This window comes from Geotrypetes seraphini, chromosome 18, assembly GCF_902459505.1.
Source record: "Geotrypetes seraphini chromosome 18, aGeoSer1.1, whole genome shotgun sequence".
NCBI classification, from domain to species: Eukaryota; Metazoa; Chordata; class Amphibia; order Gymnophiona; family Dermophiidae; genus Geotrypetes; species Geotrypetes seraphini.
In genome coordinates, this window is record NC_047101.1 from 6,027,827 (window position 1) to 6,045,847 (window position 18,021).

Sequence of the window (18,021 nt, forward strand, 5' to 3'; positions counted from 1 at the left end):
GGGTCGAACAAGGGAATGGGACCCTGCATCAGAAGGTCGTCCGAGAGAGGCAGAGGAAGAGGAACCGCCACCAGGTGTCTCACCAGATCCGCATACCACGGACGTCGAGGCCAATCCGGAGCCACCAGCACCACCAAACCCGGATGGTGAACAATGCGAAGAAGCACTCTGCCCACCAGCGGCTAAGGAGGGAACACATACAACAGCCCCTCCGTTGGCCACGGCTGGACCAGAGCATCCAGACCCTCGGCCAGCCCTTCCCTGCGACGACTGAAGAAGCGGGGCACTTTGGCGTTGCCACTCGTGGCCATCAGGTCCATCAGGGGCTGCCCCCAATCTTGCACTATCAACCGAAACGCTCCGGCGCCGAGAAACCACTCTCCTGGATCCAGGAAGTGACGACTGAGGAAGTCTGCCTGAACATTTTCTACCCCGGCTATATGAGAAGCCGAGAGGTCCAGAAGATGGGACTCCGCCCAAACCATGAGCCGAGCCGCCTCCTGCGCCACAGGAGTGCTCTTGGTGCCCCCCTGACGATTGACATAAGCCACCGCCGTGGCATTGTCCGACAGGACTCTGACCGACTTGCCCAGCAAAAGGGAGTGGAAAGCTAACAGCGCCAGCCTGACCGCTCTGGTCTCCAACTCGTTGATCGACCAGGAGGCCTCCTCCGCGGACCAGGTGCCCCGAGCTGAGTGGCCCATAAACTGAGCCCCCCAACCGAGGAGACTCGCATCCGTAAGGAGCACCGTCCACTGCGGGAGATCCAGACCCACCCCCTGAACCAGGTGAGGGGTCCGGAGCCACCAGCGCAGACTGCAGCGCGCCAAGCCTCGCAGGGGAACCGGAACATCCAAATCTTGCCTCCGGGGAGACCACCTCCGGAGCAGAGCATACTGAAGAGGACGCATGTGGGCCCGCGCCCACCTCACCACGTCCAGGGACGCCGCCATTGACCCCAGGACTTGGAGGAAATCTCGCGCCCGAGGACCCCGGGACGCCAAAAGCAGGCGAATCTGAGATTGCAATTTGCTCACCCGGGCCTCTGGAAGGAAGACCTTCCCCAAGGAGATGTCGAACATAACCCCAAGGCACTCCAGACGCTGAGCCGGGACCAACCGACTCTTGGAAAGGTTGACCACCCAGCCCAGCGACCGGAGAAACTCCACCACCCGAGCCGTAACCCGGGAGCTCTCCTGCAACGACTTTGCCCGAATCAACCAGTCGTCCAGGTAGGGGAGAACCAGGATGCCCACCGACCGCAAGGCTGCCGCGACGACCACCATTACCGTGGTGAACGTCCGAGGAGCCGTGGCCAGACCAAAGGGAAGCGCACAGAACTGAAAGTGCCGCCCCAAGATCGCAAAGCGAAGGAAGTGCTGATGAGAGGCCCGAATTGGAACCTGCAAGTAGGCCTCCGTCAGATCGAGAGACATCCAGGATGGGCCGAAAGGTCCCCTCCTTTATGGCCACCACAAAGTAAATGGAGTACCTGCCGGTGCCCCACTCCGTAGGGGACACCGGCACCACTGCCTCGAGATCTAGCAAACGCTGAAGGGTCTGACGAAAAGCCTGCGTCTTCCATGGAGTCTGACATGGAGAAGCGAGGAAAAGGTCCGGCAGAGAGCGGGTAAACTCCAGAGCGTAACCGTCCCGCACCACCTCAAGGACCCACTGATCGGACGCGATCTCGGCCCATTTGGGGAAAAATTTGCGCAGCCGGGCCCCCACCAGAACCAAAGGGGGCGCCGGCAAGGAGTCATTGCGCAGGACGGGAAGCGGGGGAACCGGCGGAGGGATTCCCTGCCCCCCGACGGGCCCCCCGAAAGGGCTGCATGCGCTGGAAGAACCGACCCCGGGAAAAACCCTGAGCCGGGAAAGAAGCAGCCCCACGCCCCGGGCGATACTTGCGAAATTCCCGCAAACGCCCCCGGGCAGCCCCACACCTAGACGCAGGGCGGGCACGGTCCTCAGGCAGACGGGGCACCTTCGAGTCCGTCAGAGTCTGAATCAACTCATCTAATTCCTCTCCAAACAAAAAGACCCCCTAAAGGGAACTTTAGTAAACTTAGCTTTGGACGCAGAATCCGCCGCCCAAGCGCGCAGCCACAAAATACGCCGCGCGGCCATGCCATAGACTTAGCCGAAATCCGCACCAAGTCATAAAGAGCATCTGAGAGGAACGAGGCAGCCATCGCAATCTTCGCTACCTCCTGATCCACTAGAGACCAGTCATCAGACTCCCGATCCAGGACACGCTCAGCCCACCGAAACACGGCGCGAGCGACTAGCTCCCCACAAACAGCCGCCTGGACCCCAAAGGCAGAGACATCAAAATCATACTTAAGAAGAGTCTCTAACGCACGCGCCTCCGAGACCCTAAGAGCAGAACCGTCCATAACAGGCACGGTATGCCGCTTAGGAAGTGCCGAGACCACCGCGTTCCCCATTGGCGAAATTAAGGTAGCCCTACCTCCCTCCGGGACGGGATACCCAAGAGCCAAGGCGCACACCAAACGAAACTGCGCCCATAGGCCACTGCGCCAACACAAAATCCCGCAAATCCTGACGCACAGGAAAAGAGCGGGAACCAGGACAGACCCCCTGAAGCAGAGGGGCCCCCATACGCGGGGTCTCCGGCGGCGCCACTGCAAAAATGCAGCACCAAGGAGACCTGCTACACAGGTCTAAAAGCTCATCCCTCTGAATAAAAAAGCGCACCACGGACGCATCTGCTCTGGAAGACGGGAAACCCGCCGCCCCGCTGCCAACAGGCGTCCCCTCTAGAGGATCCTGGAAGCCCGCCAAAGCAGCCAGGTCCTCAACCAGGCCAACACGCTCCTCCGCCCACCAATTCGCAATCCAAGCCCCCCCGCGGGCGCTTGGATGAGGGAGGAGGAAGAGGGGACGCCAAACGAAAAGAGGGAGGCAAAGCCATAGGGGGCGCGGAGGGAAACCCCCCCCGAAACCCCCCAGGCGCACGTGGGACCCCCAAAAGTCCGCACAAAGAAAGAAAATAAATTGGGGGCAAAAAACCCCTGGGGGTCCCCAGGGACTCCCTGCCCCAGCAGGGGTCCATGCTGAAACCTGCCCCTGTGTTCGCCATACAGGGGGAAGGTCACCTGAGGTTGCAGACAAAATGGAGGGGCCAGACAAAGAAAATGGCGAAGTTCCCGCCAAAAATGCTCCCTCCATGGCCTGTAGCGGCTGAGAAGACTGAACAGTCCCAGCCGCTAAGACAGGCAAGTCGGCATCAGCTGTCAAAAAATCAGCTGAGAGGGAATCCTTCGGGGAATCCCTCCGTGGGCGATTGTGGAAGACCGGGCTTCCCCACTGCTCCAAGCCGACTCGCGAGGCACCATCGGCGGGGAGCTCTGGGCGCCTGCAGCCGCTGCCGACGGAGCTCCACCACCTCACCGACCCAAACCGCCGAGTTCAGGCCGGCCGCGAGTGCCTCGCGGCTGGACTAAAATTGTGGCCTACTCCCCCGGAGAAGGGCACAATTGCTCCAGACGCGACCTAGCTATAAAAAAGTGCTGGTTACATGAAAAAATACAGTAAAATACAATTTTCTTAAAGGGAAACAACCCTTCAGACCAGCACTACCTCAGGATTTTTTTTTTTTTTTTTTACAGAACAGACTCCACAGGCTCTCGAAGCAATATGCCTTGCTTGACTTAGGGGGCAAGGCTTACTGCTGAGGCTCCTCTAAAAAAATGTGGGGAGGTGGAGGAAGTGGGGGGAGGGACCCCGCTCGTGACCCGCCGGGTTTGACACCCCCGAGGTCGGACGGACCCCCAAACAGGGCCCGACCAAGCTCCGTCCGGCCAAAAACAGGGACAATAAACCCCTAAACAAATTCCAACAGCCCTACCAAGAGAGATGGGTACAGATCACTCAACACCTGCTGGAGACTGAAAGAAGACTGAGGGAAATAGAGAAGGGAGGATAGTATATACTGTCCCAAAGTTTTGTTTTCAGTCTCCACCTGCTGGTCATGATTAGATATATACCCATTCGTAAAGTTAACCTCTACTGGTCTGGAGAGTGCTAAAGAAAATAAGATTTTCTCCTAATGTGTAAATAACCTTTCTCCAGGTGAAGCTCTAAAAGTAAGCCAGTCACAACTGGGGAATAATGGAAAAATAAAAACCAGAAGAACAAGCAGTGGTCTTGTGGAAAAATAAACTGGAAGAACTAGCACCAACTCCTGCTGTCTAGAGCAATGCTTCTCAACCCTGTCCTTGGGGCATCCCCAGCCAGTCAGGTTTTCAGGACATCCACAGTGAATATGTAAGAGACAGACAGATTTGCATACCAAGGAGGAGTGCATGTATGCATCTATCTATCTATTCACTGTGCACATCCTGAAAGCCTGACTGGCTGGGGTGTGCCCTGAGGACAGAGTTGATAAGCACTGGACTATAAGTAGGGCCTTGAGGAGAGAGATTATGCTGAGCCATGAAAGTCAGACAGGTTGAAATGGTCCTCATGAGTTGTATGTGCAGAAGGTAAAACCAGCTTGAACATTTCTTCCTCTGAAATTCTGAGCCTTGCATGCATTAAAAAGGTTTTCTCCATCACTGATCACAGCACAACCCTTTATTTCCACTTAGCCCTGATCTTGTGTGTGTTCTGGTTATTTCTGATGTAGAATCTGCACTAAACCAATGGTAGACAGCTGCACAAAGGGAAGTCAACGGAAGTTAAACATTCAGCACTGGACCCCTAAACCAGAAGCCCTCGGACAGATACTACTTACCTGGTCCCCAGGGAGGCTTCTGACACCCTCCTCACCATTGCCATCTTGGACAATGGCACCGGTGAGAACCGGAGAACCTTGCAGTACTACTGGTCCTTCGGGACGAAGTAGGGGACCTGGAGGTTTGCGGGCTCTCTGGTTGTGGGGCTCTCTGGCTTGGGGTTGCTCGGGCCAGCGAGTCCCTGGATCAGAGAGCCTGTAGTTAAAATGGAGGTAAGGTTAAAATGGAAGTAAAGTTGAAGTCAACGATGAGGTTAAACTAGTTTACTTCAATGCTAAAACAAAAGTAATGCATTACTTCCGACTTGAGTACTAGTTTTTTATGCTTTACCTCCATTTTAGCACAAAGGTTTACTTCACTGCTTTATGCTTATAATTAGCTTGTTACATAAGAAGTAAAAAAAAAGAATTGTGCTTGTGTTACAGTAAACTGCATTATTTCTCATTCTTCAGTCATGTCTCTTGATCCCTCATAATCTATCATACTTCCTGTCTTTTTTTTTTCTTTTAAGCATATCGGTTTTTCCAAGTGTATGACTTCTTAGGGCCTTCTGTTTATAATTATTTTCTTTTCATTAATCTTCCACTTCATTTGAGCTGCTGTGATTTTATTCTGGTAAATCAATATTCCCAAGTCAAAACCAAATGCTGCTCTCTGCAATACTAATCTAGCTTTTCTCTGAACGCTTTCAATTAACAATGCACTTTGTAAGATAAATGTATACATTTAGAAGGCACTGGATGTAAAGTACTCACTCAGTTTCTTCCCATCTTCTAGTCCCTTTTTGTGAGGGGGTTCCTGAATAATTTTATCAACATCGGCTCTTCCAACCAGATCACTGGGCCTGTCCCACATTGAAAGCCGAGTAGTAGGATTGTAGAAGAATACTCTCTCATCTCCCGTCCATACCACACACCTAAAACATTTCAATAAAAGTGTTAAGAGGAGGGTGGGTGGGTTTTAGTTTTCTTATATTATGGGATATCTAATATAAAGATTGTTATATGTGGGGTGGGGAGGGATTAAACTTTTTTCTGTGAGAATTGTAGAAATTCAAATGGAATTGTATATTATATGAATGATTTTCTGTACACTTCTTGTAAAATTTAAAATGAATAAAGATTTATTAAAAAAAAAAAGTGTTAAGAGGATGATTATCTGGAGGTTACCTTCTGAAATACAGTTATTAATTTTAGTCTAAATTTATATCAATTTTGTTACTGTTTAAAAGATTAACTAATATATTCCCTGTTGAGAACATTAAGTCACCTAATGTGAAAACTATCTATGCAACATCCTTCACAAATACAGGATAAAAATGAAAGTTCCATTGTATTCTGTCCTCTTTCAGGCACTATTTTGCTGACCTTCTCCAAAATCCATCCTTACTTCCCCTTCCTAATTCTGTATTTAAGGTTATTCCGTAGAAGGCTCGCGTCACCTCACACAATCCTGTCAGCCCCAATGAAGACAAAACACTGGCGCTTTGAGCAAAGCATGTTTCAAAGCGGCAGAACTATTATTAAAGGGCTGACATTTTTTTACAATCTATTTTGACAAAGGTGTATTAATCATCACCGAGGATGCCCACAAGGGATCTGCACAGTATGGCAGAGACTGGCTCCATCCACAAGGGAGTTACAGTGACCACAGAGAATAATCAAGTTCATAGACTGCAGTTTTATATAGCCATTTAACTGTTTCTTATATTGTACTCCAATTTTAGGCTTGATTTGATGTGGCATCATTTCTTTAGCCATTTATGATCTGCACTCATGATTTGAGAGTATGTTCCTTTGTGGACTAATTTATTCATATCCACCACAAGATTTTTAAGACTCTTGAGACAGGCCATCTTGGCCGAAACATGTACATGTTGAGTCATTGAGCTGCTTTTGAATGAATTAAAGGATATTTTTATAATACATTTGAGTCCACCAGTCTGTATAGGACATTTCCACTTATCTTGCGACTCCATTTTACGCTCAATAAAAAACTGTATAGATTACTAAGTAAATAAAAGGTAGGGGTAGGGGTTTTTGTTTGTTTGTTTTAGCTTCCTACAAAGAAAGGCATCTCAGATAGCACTAAGGCCCAGATTCTCCAAACGGCGCCTGCCGATCGTGTGTCAATCACGCAACGGCACCTTTTAGAGAATTATGCTTCTGGGAAAGATAGGCACTGGAAATGTAGGCCAGGGTTTTCAAGGCTTACGTTTCCGGCGCATATCTTGGCACTTTAGAGCACCTAACCCCACTTCTGGCATTAGCCACGCCTATAGTGGCATTAGGTGACTTTATAGAATTTCCCCCTAAAGGCCAATGTGAGCTTAGGTTGCATGTCCACCCTAATAACTTTTAAAATGATAAAATTTGATTCAGCTCAGTATATGTGGAGAAAGAGTCTTGGGCAGACAAGTGGCCTTTCTGGTTTACAAAGTTTTGGAGTGATGGGAGCAAAATGGAGAATTCCCTCCATGCGCTTGCTTAATTAACCAGAACCACTGGACTTTTGTGAGAAAAACTTAGAATTTGGACAGAGGGAAACAGGAACTTTATTTGAATGCCATGGCATGTCCAGTTCTAGAATGATTTTATGAGAAAGAGGCTCAAAAGGGTGCTAATCCAGTCATTAAAAAAAATGCACTGGGGAAAATTCTAGTGCTTAGAGCTGATCTAAATAAAAACTAATACTGCGACACAGCCACCATGAAGTTTAGTTATAGAGTATGAAAGTTAACAGTTGGAGAGTGATTTGGATGAGGGCAAACTGGAACCTTTGAAAAGAAATGCATGGGAGGAATTGAATAGAGGCTCACTAAATTTCACACTCTTTACATTCCGAATACATCCTTTTGACAAAGACTATTTTCTGAACAACATGTTATTATAAATGCTCTACAACACTTACTGGAAATGATGGAAATTACAGTCTACATGAAAACATGGTCTAGTGATGATAAATACCATGGAGTGCCAGGAATTGGTGCCGTAGCCACTGGCTTTGCTCTCTGGGCAGCTTTTTCTTCCTCAGTTAATTCTTCCTCTCTTGGCTCCTGAAGGATAAAAGGCCACGTGCCAGTTACAACAAACATGTACAAATTTTCACATGTACCATTTTAGCTAATCTTTAAAGCTGTTAATGAAATGCAGTGAATGCCACTGTATGTCACTTGAAAATGTTGATTAATTTCTGTGACAAAAATCTGCTTAAGGTTTAGCCAACTTCTTCCACTGCAGCAACGACCATCAGCACATATGCACTTTCACAAACACATTAAGTTTATTCTCATTGTTACACATGTATACAGGTTGCACTGGACTTCAAGCCCCCTAACATTGACTCTGAGCATCTATCGAAGATGTCACATTACCTTCCTCTGATTAAGATTGGTTACATAATACTATTAACATCACTGTTTCCCCTCCTCTCAAAAGTCAGTGTCTCAGTCGCCACCTGCTGGCAGAGGAGCGTAAACCCATCCATTTCTGTGCTTGTCTGGAAGGACACTAAAGAAACTACTCTTTTTTTTAATGGACAAGCAGGACAGTTAGGCATACAAGTGACTTCCAAGCTCAGGGCTGCTTATTTAGCATAGCTTGACAAAATATACTGTCTCTAGCTATGGGCTGGTCTGATCAATTCCGTGAGGTGGAAGTATAATTTGAGGATCAAGTCACTGCTTTGCATGTGGTGTCCAGCAAGGAGGGCTAAAATATATACTGTGGCTCCACCTTAGCAATGAGAGAAGAACCAGTTTGATTGTAACAAAGCATGGAGAGGCTTTTCAAGTGGATTCATATAAGGTCTCAAGCAAAATGTAGGAAGGAAGAATTACACTTCTCCCTCCGTATTCGCTGTGACAGGGGATTAACAAAACCGCAAATACAGAAACACCCTGAATAACTTTTTCATATGTTATTCACTGTTTTCAGTTTTGCTCAGTTTTCCTATAAGGTGGAATCCTGACTTGGTCTGGAACATTTATGTCCAAGAAATAAAGTAAAAATAAAATTTCAAAAAAAGTTAAGGAAAGAGACAACCTCAAACACAAAAAGTGAAAACAAAAAGAACCTCTCAAATACGGGAGAGCTTTGGATTTGCATCCAATTTGCAAAATAAAAACAAAGACAGCTAAAGGCAAGAAGGGCCATGCACGCTTACAATTTTACACTTAGTTCTGAGATCTGAGAGAGATGTTCTGTCACCTATTTGTATGCCTGACTCAATCCTGTTTGTCAACAGAAATCAAGACTACCTAAAAAAGGAACTGAAATGTATATAAAAAGAAATTCCTAAGAAAAGAACAAAAGGAAAATATGAAACTATCCGTAAGTACGTATCCTATCAAGCCCACATAATTGGTCTAAGCTATCAATCCAATAGCTGAAAGTTTTGAGACCTTACACACTTTCCCACACATAGAGGCAGATTCTGTTTAGAACACCAGTCTCAGCTGCCCCCTGAGAATCATGTCTATCTTAAGAGACAGACACCTAACCCGGCCTAACCACCGCCCATGTCACAGGCACTGTTTGAGAATTGAATTGCCATCAGCTGATCATGGAAAGGGAATCTCCTTGCCGCAATCGGCTGAGTGGCAGCAGGGAACCCCCAATGAGGCTGTCCTGCTGCCACCCCCAAAACAACCTCTTCCTGACTGTCTGCGGCAGAAGGGATGCCCAATCCGTCTGCCACCCCCAAAACAACCCCCCACCCCCACCCCAACCATGATAGGTGGGAGGGATGCCCACTTCCTCTTGCCAGAAGGCCCACCTCTCCTGAACCATGACCCCCCCCCCCAATTGTCAATATCCCAGACCCCCCCATGCCTTTTCTACTATGGCCGGCCGGAGAGATGCCTACTCCCTCCGACCAGCAGGCCCGTCTCTTCACAATGGCGGGCCTTCCCTTTCCTGGTGCATCCTGGGATGTGCCGGGGAGGGGCCTAAGGCCCTGATTGGCCGAGGGGGCCTGCCGGCTGGAGGGAGTAGGAATCCCTCCAGCCAGCCGTACTAGAAAAAGTATACGGTGGGGGTTGGGGTCTGAAGGAGTGCCAGGGAGGGGGCAATTGACAATTGGGGGGGAGAATCATGGGTTCAGAGTGGTGGGTCTATTGGCAGGAGGAAATGGGTATCTCCCCTGCCTATTGCGATTGGGTAGGGAGGTTGTTTCGGAGGTAGCGGTAGGAGGGAATGGGCAACCCTCCTGCCGCACAGTTGGTGGGCTGTTTCAAGGGTGGCAGTAGGAAGGATTGGATGTCCCTCCTGCAGTGGACAGTCTCGGGGTGGGGGGTTCCTGCCACAGTCACTGCCACTCAGCTGATCGCAGTGTCTATCGTGGCCCTAGGGAGTCGCCTAGGGCCACTTAGGCTCGCCCAAGGCCACTTCTGGGTGAAACCATGCCCAGTATTGGGCGAGTTTAAGTTTTCTGACACGTCTGCCTGCACCCGCTACAGACACCTACAGTGCACTTGTTGTAAGTTGTAAAAATGAATAAGGAATTTAAAAAAAACAAAAAAAAAACACCTACAGTGTCGGTGGCCTGCCTTGGGTTTTGTTTTTTTCAAACTTCCATCCCAATTGGCTGGTTAGACAATAATTGAATGCCTACCGCTGCCTACAATCGGGACGCCGTTTATACAATCTGCCTCATACTGCCCTTCCCCCATAAGAATGTAATTGAAAAAGACAATACCAAGAAATGAGCTGCAGTCTTTTACCTCCTTTATCTCTTTGGGAGGTTCTTCTTTTGGCTCTTCTTCCTCTGTCTCCATGGGCTGAGGTTCCTCCACAACTGGTTCCTTTACTGGTTCTTTACTTTTCTCCACTTCTTTTTCTGCAACAATGTGATCAAATTTACTTTAACATACACGACTAAGAAAAATTCTCCGTTTGCTTTTTTGCTCAATTATGTAGTCCCTGATATTGCTGTATATGTTAAATATTTTTTATCTATAAACTTGCCCTGCAAACAAATTTGGGAAGCAGCCCATATCAGTTGCATTCTCAAATAATTTGACATTTGTGGTATGCTGATTATCAGATAAAAATACTACTACTGCTACTTATCACTTATATAGCATTGAAAGTAATACGCAACGCTGTACATTTTGACATTTATAGACTGTCCCTGCTCAGAAGAACTTACAATCTAGCTTGGGCAGTCAGACATGACATATAGGGTTGGGGATGCAGAACCCAAGGTGAGAAGAGTTAGAGTTGAAAGCACTCTCAAAGAGGTGGACTTTTAACTGGGCCTTGAACACTGCCAGAGACGGAGCCCGCCGTAGGAATTCAGGCAGCTTGTTCTAAGCATATGGCACAGCAAGGTAGAAGGGATGGAGTCTAGAGTTAGCAGTTGAAGAGAAGGACACAGATAGGAGGGATTTACCAGCTGAGTGGAGCTCACAGGGAAGAACACAAGGGGAGATAAGCAAAGAGAGATAGTGAGGGGCAGCTGAATTAGTGCATTTGTAGGTCAGTAAGATGAGTTTGAATTGTATTCGGAAACGGATGGGAAGCCAATGAAGTGACTTTAGGAGAGAGATAATTGAGTATAGCGGCTCTCCCGGAATACGAGTTGTAGCCAAATTCTGAACGGATTGGAGAGGAGCGAGATGGCTAAGTGGAAGGCCTGAGAGTAGCGAGTTGCAATAGTCTAAGCGCGAGGCGATGAGGGCGTGGATAAGTGTTTTGGTAGTGTTCTCGGAGATTAAGGGTCGTATTTTGGTAGTATTAGAGAGGAAGAAGCAGTAGGTTTTAGCGATATGTTGCATCTGGGCAGTGAAGGAGAGAGGAGTCAAAGATGACCCAAAGATTACGAGCAGACAAAACAGAAAGGATGAGTGTTATCCACAGAGACGGAGAATGAGGGAAGCAGAGAGGTGGGTTTAGGCAGGAAGATGAGCAAATCTGTTTTAGCCATATTCAATTTTAGATGACGGTAAGACATCCAGGTGGCAATGTTGGACAGACAAGCTGAGACTGTGGTTAAGTGGATATAGTTTTCTTGATTGGCCAGAGAGAGAGCGGACTGGAATGATGTCAGCATGAATTTGAAGTGTATGAAGTCTCGTAATGGGCACATGAGCGCAGGTAGCAGTGGCCAACACAGGTCTCAAGTACCTAGACTAGATCCCAAGTAGTAAAACAGATTTTATGCCGCTTTTTCTAGGAATAAGCTAAATGCTGTTGTTTCTTTTTTGTGTGTAACATAGTAAATGTGGTCCTTTCAGTCTGCCCAACTATATATGCTCCATAAATTGATTTAGTTTAAGTGGTCCTTTTTCTTAGATATTTCTGGGCCAGAAATCCAGAGCCCTACCCAGTAGTATGCTTAGGTTCAATCTACTGGAATCTCCATCAAAGCTCACTCCAGTCCATCTTAACCATGTGTATGGGTTTGTCACACCAGCGTATATGTCCCATCACAGTATATATATATAATTTTTGTTTGTTTTTTTCACTGAAAATGAAGAGTTTTAGGTAAAATACAGAAGTCTATTGCTATACCTATGTCTGTTCTCAATTCAAAAGCTGCACTTTTTTCCTTTAGCTCATGAGGCTTTTCCCATGTTGATTCCAACGTTCTGTTGTTATAATAATACGTTTTTCCATCTGCTGTTTTATACTCGGACCATTCTGTGACTATCGTTGCACCGGCTAAAGTAGCGGGAGAAGCAGCAATAGCAACTTGAGGATGCATCATGGGTACTATAGGAGGAGCCATTCCTGGCAATACACCTAGACAGACAAGAAAAAAAAAATGCCAAAAGCTACTTTATTGAAGGTAAAATGCAAAGACAAAAAAAAAAAAACAGTTTAATTATTTCAACACAAATTAAATTTACTCATTGGCCTTAAGAGTTTCCTGCTATCAATGTAATCCACAATATCCAAAGTTTTGAATCTTACTGAATTAGCTCAAACACAGTGAAGTGCATTATATAGCAACTTATGTTTTTGTTATACACCCATTGGCCTGGACAGTTGAATAATGATGAAAGTCACAGAAAGGAAGAAAAAAAAAAACCCCACTACTGAATGGGCTGGTTATCCTTGCATCTCATCTCAAGAAAAAGTAAGGATGTATGTCTGCTGTAGACCAAAGCTAAGCTAAGTGGAACCTCTGCTAAGTGAAAGATAGTGAACTTTTTAATGATGGTAAATTAATCTACATGAGGTTTGGAGCATCCTTCAACCATCAACTATACTATTACTTTTTCATCCTGCCACACTAGACCATAAAATTTCCCTTTCCAAACAGCAGATGGAAGTAGAGAAACTGATTTCAACCAGTCACATGATGGTATAAGGGCTGGTGCAGACTGGTGAACTTCAGTAATTTTCTACCTCCAGGAGATGATGCAGATTGGACTGTTTTATATACAGTATATAAGATCATTAATAGTTAATAAACTAACTTTGCTTAATATGAAGTCTCCAACATACAATAATATTTGAACAAAAAAAAAGTATTTACAATTTTTAAACAAGATGCAATCTATACTGTATATAGACAACACATTTTCTAAAAGCATTATAAAGTTACAATGGTCTTATAATAATTTAGAATATAAACGTGCAAACACAACTGTTTTAGCTTAACACATGGAAATGGCAAAGGAAGATTAACAAAATAAAACACACACTAGAAAGCATTCACAATTACAAGTAAAACTTTTGTCAACATATGGAGTTAATCCAGATCAGAAAAAGTGATCATCATATTTTATAATATCAGAAGTTAGGGATGTGCATTCATTTGAAACAATATATCACCAACATGACGTTTCAAGGTGCTTGTAGCCCAAAATGACAGGAAAACCCCAGAAATTTTGATTGTTTTTCCTTGTGTCGCACAGAATATGAACGCTTCACAAATAATGCACACTATTAACAACATTGCAGCCCCCCCCCCAAGAATAAAACCAGAAAAATGAAACAAAAATGGCTATAAATGACATGGAAAACTATGCAGAATAAAAAAAACTTTGCCCTGCAAACCCCTAGCAGAAGGTAAACAAAAAGGTTCACAAGTTTGGGCAACTAAAAAGAACATTCACTACCATGCCAACTTACAGACAAAACGAAGCTAAGATTATATTTTTAAAATTACCGGTCTTGGTGGTAGCGACTGTCTTTACATACGGGCAGCTGACTATTTGCATCATTGCTACACCTGTAAAACGGATAAAAGCATGTTGGAAAACTGCTACTGGGATGAAGAGGGCATCAGAGAATAATACTGTCAACTCAAAGCCCTCTTCCAAAGGAAAAGAAAGCACAAATAAAAAGTAGGTTATTTCTTTCAAATTATTCTGAGAAACATTTCACAAATTTCTTCACACAGAAATAAACTGAATGAGCTCTATGAATTAATTGCTGAAGCCTTGATGACTAGTTTGACTGCTCACAGGTTTCAAACTTGTGCTAATTCTACCCTTTGTTGCAACTGTCACAATGTTTTCAACCTGTATATGCGTGCATTTTTCTAATTTTTATGTATGTAATGTGTTAAAACTGGTATTTCAGATTGGGCAACTCAGAAATTCACTAAAGTAAAATTAACTGTGCACCCACCAAAAGAAACTTATTAGCAGAAACTCAAGCTTCCACATATGATGAACAAAAACTTTTCTTTCTTTCTTCAAATATCATGGAGGAGAGGCCCATTCCCACTGCCTTATACTAGAAGCAAGCCTCAAACTACAAAATAACTTTGACAAGTTCTGTTTGCTAGAACATATGAAGTGTAGAAAGATGAATGATAAGGAGAAATTAGGTTCTTACCTGCTAATTTACTTTCTTTTAGCTTCTCCAGACCAGTAGAGGTTAACTTTACGAATGGGTATATATCTAATCATGACCAGCAGGTGGAGACTGAAAACAAAACTTTGGGACAGTATATACTATCCTCCCTTCTCTATTTCCCTCAGTCTGCCGAATAGCCAAGCAGAACCAAGAACTGGAAAACAGGAAGAAAACAATACTCCGAACAGGAGTAACAAATAACATACCCAAATGCTGTTGGAAAATGCAGAGGAGAAATACCCGAAGGAAAATGTCCCCACAGCTCGCCAGCTAAGCCAGCCGAGCCACAGCCGCTGTTCTTTAATTCTCCCCGGCCCTAGAAAAATACTAGAACCCGCAGCAAAAAACAAAAACTGCCCGCGAAAACAGCCCCAACAACAACAACAACAACAGACAGGGTGGGGACCTCTACTGGTCTGGAGAAGCTAAAAGAAAGTAAATTAGCAGGTAAGAACCTAATTTCTCCTTCTTTAGCACTCTCCAGACCAGTAGAGGTTAACTTTACGAATGGGACGTACCAAAGCAGTCCCTCTCACGGGCGGGACCCCCGAAGGGCCGATACCAGAACACGCTCACCGAACACCGCGTCCCGACGCGCCTGAACATCTACCCGATAATGTCTAACAAAAGAATACAAGGAGGACCAAACCGCAGCCTTACAAATATCCACCGGAGGCACGAGCGACGACTCAGCCCAAGAAGCCGCCTGACCCCGAGTGGAATGAGCCTTGAGAAACTCCGGAACAGGCTGCTGTTTCAGAAGATAAGCGGAAGCAATCGTCTCCTTGATCCAGCGCGCAATAGTAGCCTTAGAAGCGCCAGCTCCCCGACGAGGACCAGCCAGGAGGACAAAGAGATGATCGGACTTCCGGAATTCCTGGGTCCGCTGCACATCAGAGCGAAGGACCCGACCGACATCCAACTTGCGCAGCTGCCGTTGCTCAGAAGAGCCCTCCCGACCACCCAAGACCGGGAGAACCACCGATTGATTGACATGAAAAGGAGAAACAACCTTCGGCAGAAAGGAAGGAACAGGCCGCAAGACGACCCGCTCCCTAGACAACTCCAAGAAGGGAGCCCTACAAGAGAAAGCCTGCAGCTCAGAAATACTCCTAGCAGAAGTAATGGCCACCAAAAAGACCGCCTTCAAAGTAAGGTCCTTCAAAGAACAGTCGTCCAAGGGCTCGAAAGGCGGGCGCACCAAAACAGAGAGAACCAGATTAAGATCCCAAGAGGGAACCGAGGGCCGTAGGGGAGGCCTAAGCAACTTGGCCGCCCGCAGAAACCGAATCACATCAGGAAGAGCCGATAAACGCTGACCTGACACCAACCCTCGAAAGGTCGACAGGGCCGCAAGATGAACCCGGAGAGAAGACCAAGCCAGGCCTCTATCCAGGCCATCCTGCAAGAACTCTAGAATGTTAGGCAGAGAAGCGCGAAAAGAGGTCACTCCCCGCGCCCGACACCATTCCTCAAAGAGACGCCAAACCCGCACATAAGCCCGAGAGGTAGAAAGCCTCCGGGACCCCAACAGTGTAGCGATCACCTTGTCTGAATATCCCTTCTTGCTAAGGCGACCCCTTTCAAGAGCCACGCCGTAAGACAGAAGAGAGACGGGTCGAACAAGGGAATGGGACCCTGCATCAGAAGGTCGTCCGAGAGAGGCAGAGGAAGAGGAACCGCCACCAGGTGTCTCACCAGATCCGCATACCACGGACGTCGAGGCCAATCCGGAGCCACCAGCACCACCAAACCCGGATGGTGAACAATGCGAAGAAGCACTCTGCCCACCAGCGGCTAAGGAGGGAACACATACAACAGCCCCTCCGTTGGCCACGGCTGGACCAGAGCATCCAGACCCTCGGCCAGCCCTTCCCTGCGACGACTGAAGAAGCGGGGCACTTTGGCGTTGCCACTCGTGGCCATCAGGTCCATCAGGGGCTGCCCCCAATCTTGCACTATCAACCGAAACGCTCCGGCGCCGAGAAACCACTCTCCTGGATCCAGGAAGTGACGACTGAGGAAGTCTGCCTGAACATTTTCTACCCCGGCTATATGAGAAGCCGAGAGGTCCAGAAGATGGGACTCCGCCCAAACCATGAGCCGAGCCGCCTCCTGCGCCACAGGAGTGCTCTTGGTGCCCCCCTGACGATTGACATAAGCCACCGCCGTGGCATTGTCCGACAGGACTCTGACCGACTTGCCCAGCAAAAGGGAGTGGAAAGCTAACAGCGCCAGCCTGACCGCTCTGGTCTCCAACTCGTTGATCGACCAGGAGGCCTCCTCCGCGGACCAGGTGCCCCGAGCTGAGTGGCCCATAAACTGAGCCCCCCAACCGAGGAGACTCGCATCCGTAAGGAGCACCGTCCACTGCGGGAGATCCAGACCCACCCCCTGAACCAGGTGAGGGGTCCGGAGCCACCAGCGCAGACTGCAGCGCGCCAAGCCTCGCAGGGGAACCGGAACATCCAAATCTTGCCTCCGGGGAGACCACCTCCGGAGCAGAGCATACTGAAGAGGACGCATGTGGGCCCGCGCCCACCTCACCACGTCCAGGGACGCCGCCATTGACCCCAGGACTTGGAGGAAATCTCGCGCCCGAGGACCCCGGGACGCCAAAAGCAGGCGAATCTGAGATTGCAATTTGCTCACCCGGGCCTCTGGAAGGAAGACCTTCCCCAAGGAGATGTCGAACATAACCCCAAGGCACTCCAGACGCTGAGCCGGGACCAACCGACTCTTGGAAAGGTTGACCACCCAGCCCAGCGACCGGAGAAACTCCACCACCCGAGCCGTAACCCGGGAGCTCTCCTGCAACGACTTTGCCCGAATCAACCAGTCGTCCAGGTAGGGGAGAACCAGGATGCCCACCGACCGCAAGGCTGCCGCGACGACCACCATTACCGTGGTGAACGTCCGAGGAGCCGTGGCCAGACCAAAGGGAAGCGCACAGAACTGAAAGTGCCGCCCCAAGATCGCAAAGCGAAGGAAGTGCTGATGAGAGGCCCGAATTGGAACCTGCAAGTAGGCCTCCGTCAGATCGAGACATCCAGGATGGGCCGAAAGGTCCCCTCCTTTATGGCCACCACAAAGTAAATGGAGTACCTGCCGGTGCCCCACTCCGTAGGGGACACCGGCACCACTGCCTCGAGATCTAGCAAACGCTGAAGGGTCTGACGAAAAGCCTGCGTCTTCCATGGAGTCTGACATGGAGAAGCGAGGAAAAGGTCCGGCAGAGAGCGGGTAAACTCCAGAGCGTAACCGTCCCGCACCACCTCAAGGACCCACTGATCGGACGCGATCTCGGCCCATTTGGGGAAAAATTTGCGCAGCCGGGCCCCCACCGGAACCAAAGGGGGCGCCGGCAAGGAGTCAGTGCGCAGGACGGGAAGCGGGGGAACCGGCGGAGGGATTCCCTGCCCCCCGACGGGCCCCCCGAAAGG

The 18,021-nt window shown here is 47.9% G+C and overlaps 1 protein-coding gene across 3 annotated transcripts in view; it reads right to left on the bottom strand.

The window, feature by feature from the left end:
• The window catches only part of TCERG1 (transcription elongation regulator 1), an 81,322-nt gene that overhangs the window by 34,544 nt on the left and 28,757 nt on the right, over positions 1 to 18,021 (bottom strand). For all 3 annotated transcript variants that reach the window (XM_033926917.1, XM_033926918.1, XM_033926919.1), the window contains 5 exons: positions 13,884 to 13,946; positions 12,278 to 12,508; positions 10,486 to 10,601; positions 7,730 to 7,818; positions 5,519 to 5,679 (listed from right to left, as the gene is read on the bottom strand). In XM_033926917.1, coding sequence (XP_033782808.1) covers positions 5,519 to 5,679; positions 7,730 to 7,818; positions 10,486 to 10,601; positions 12,278 to 12,508; positions 13,884 to 13,946 — 660 coding nt within the window. The remainder of the gene's footprint in view (positions 1 to 5,518; positions 5,680 to 7,729; positions 7,819 to 10,485; positions 10,602 to 12,277; positions 12,509 to 13,883; positions 13,947 to 18,021) is intronic.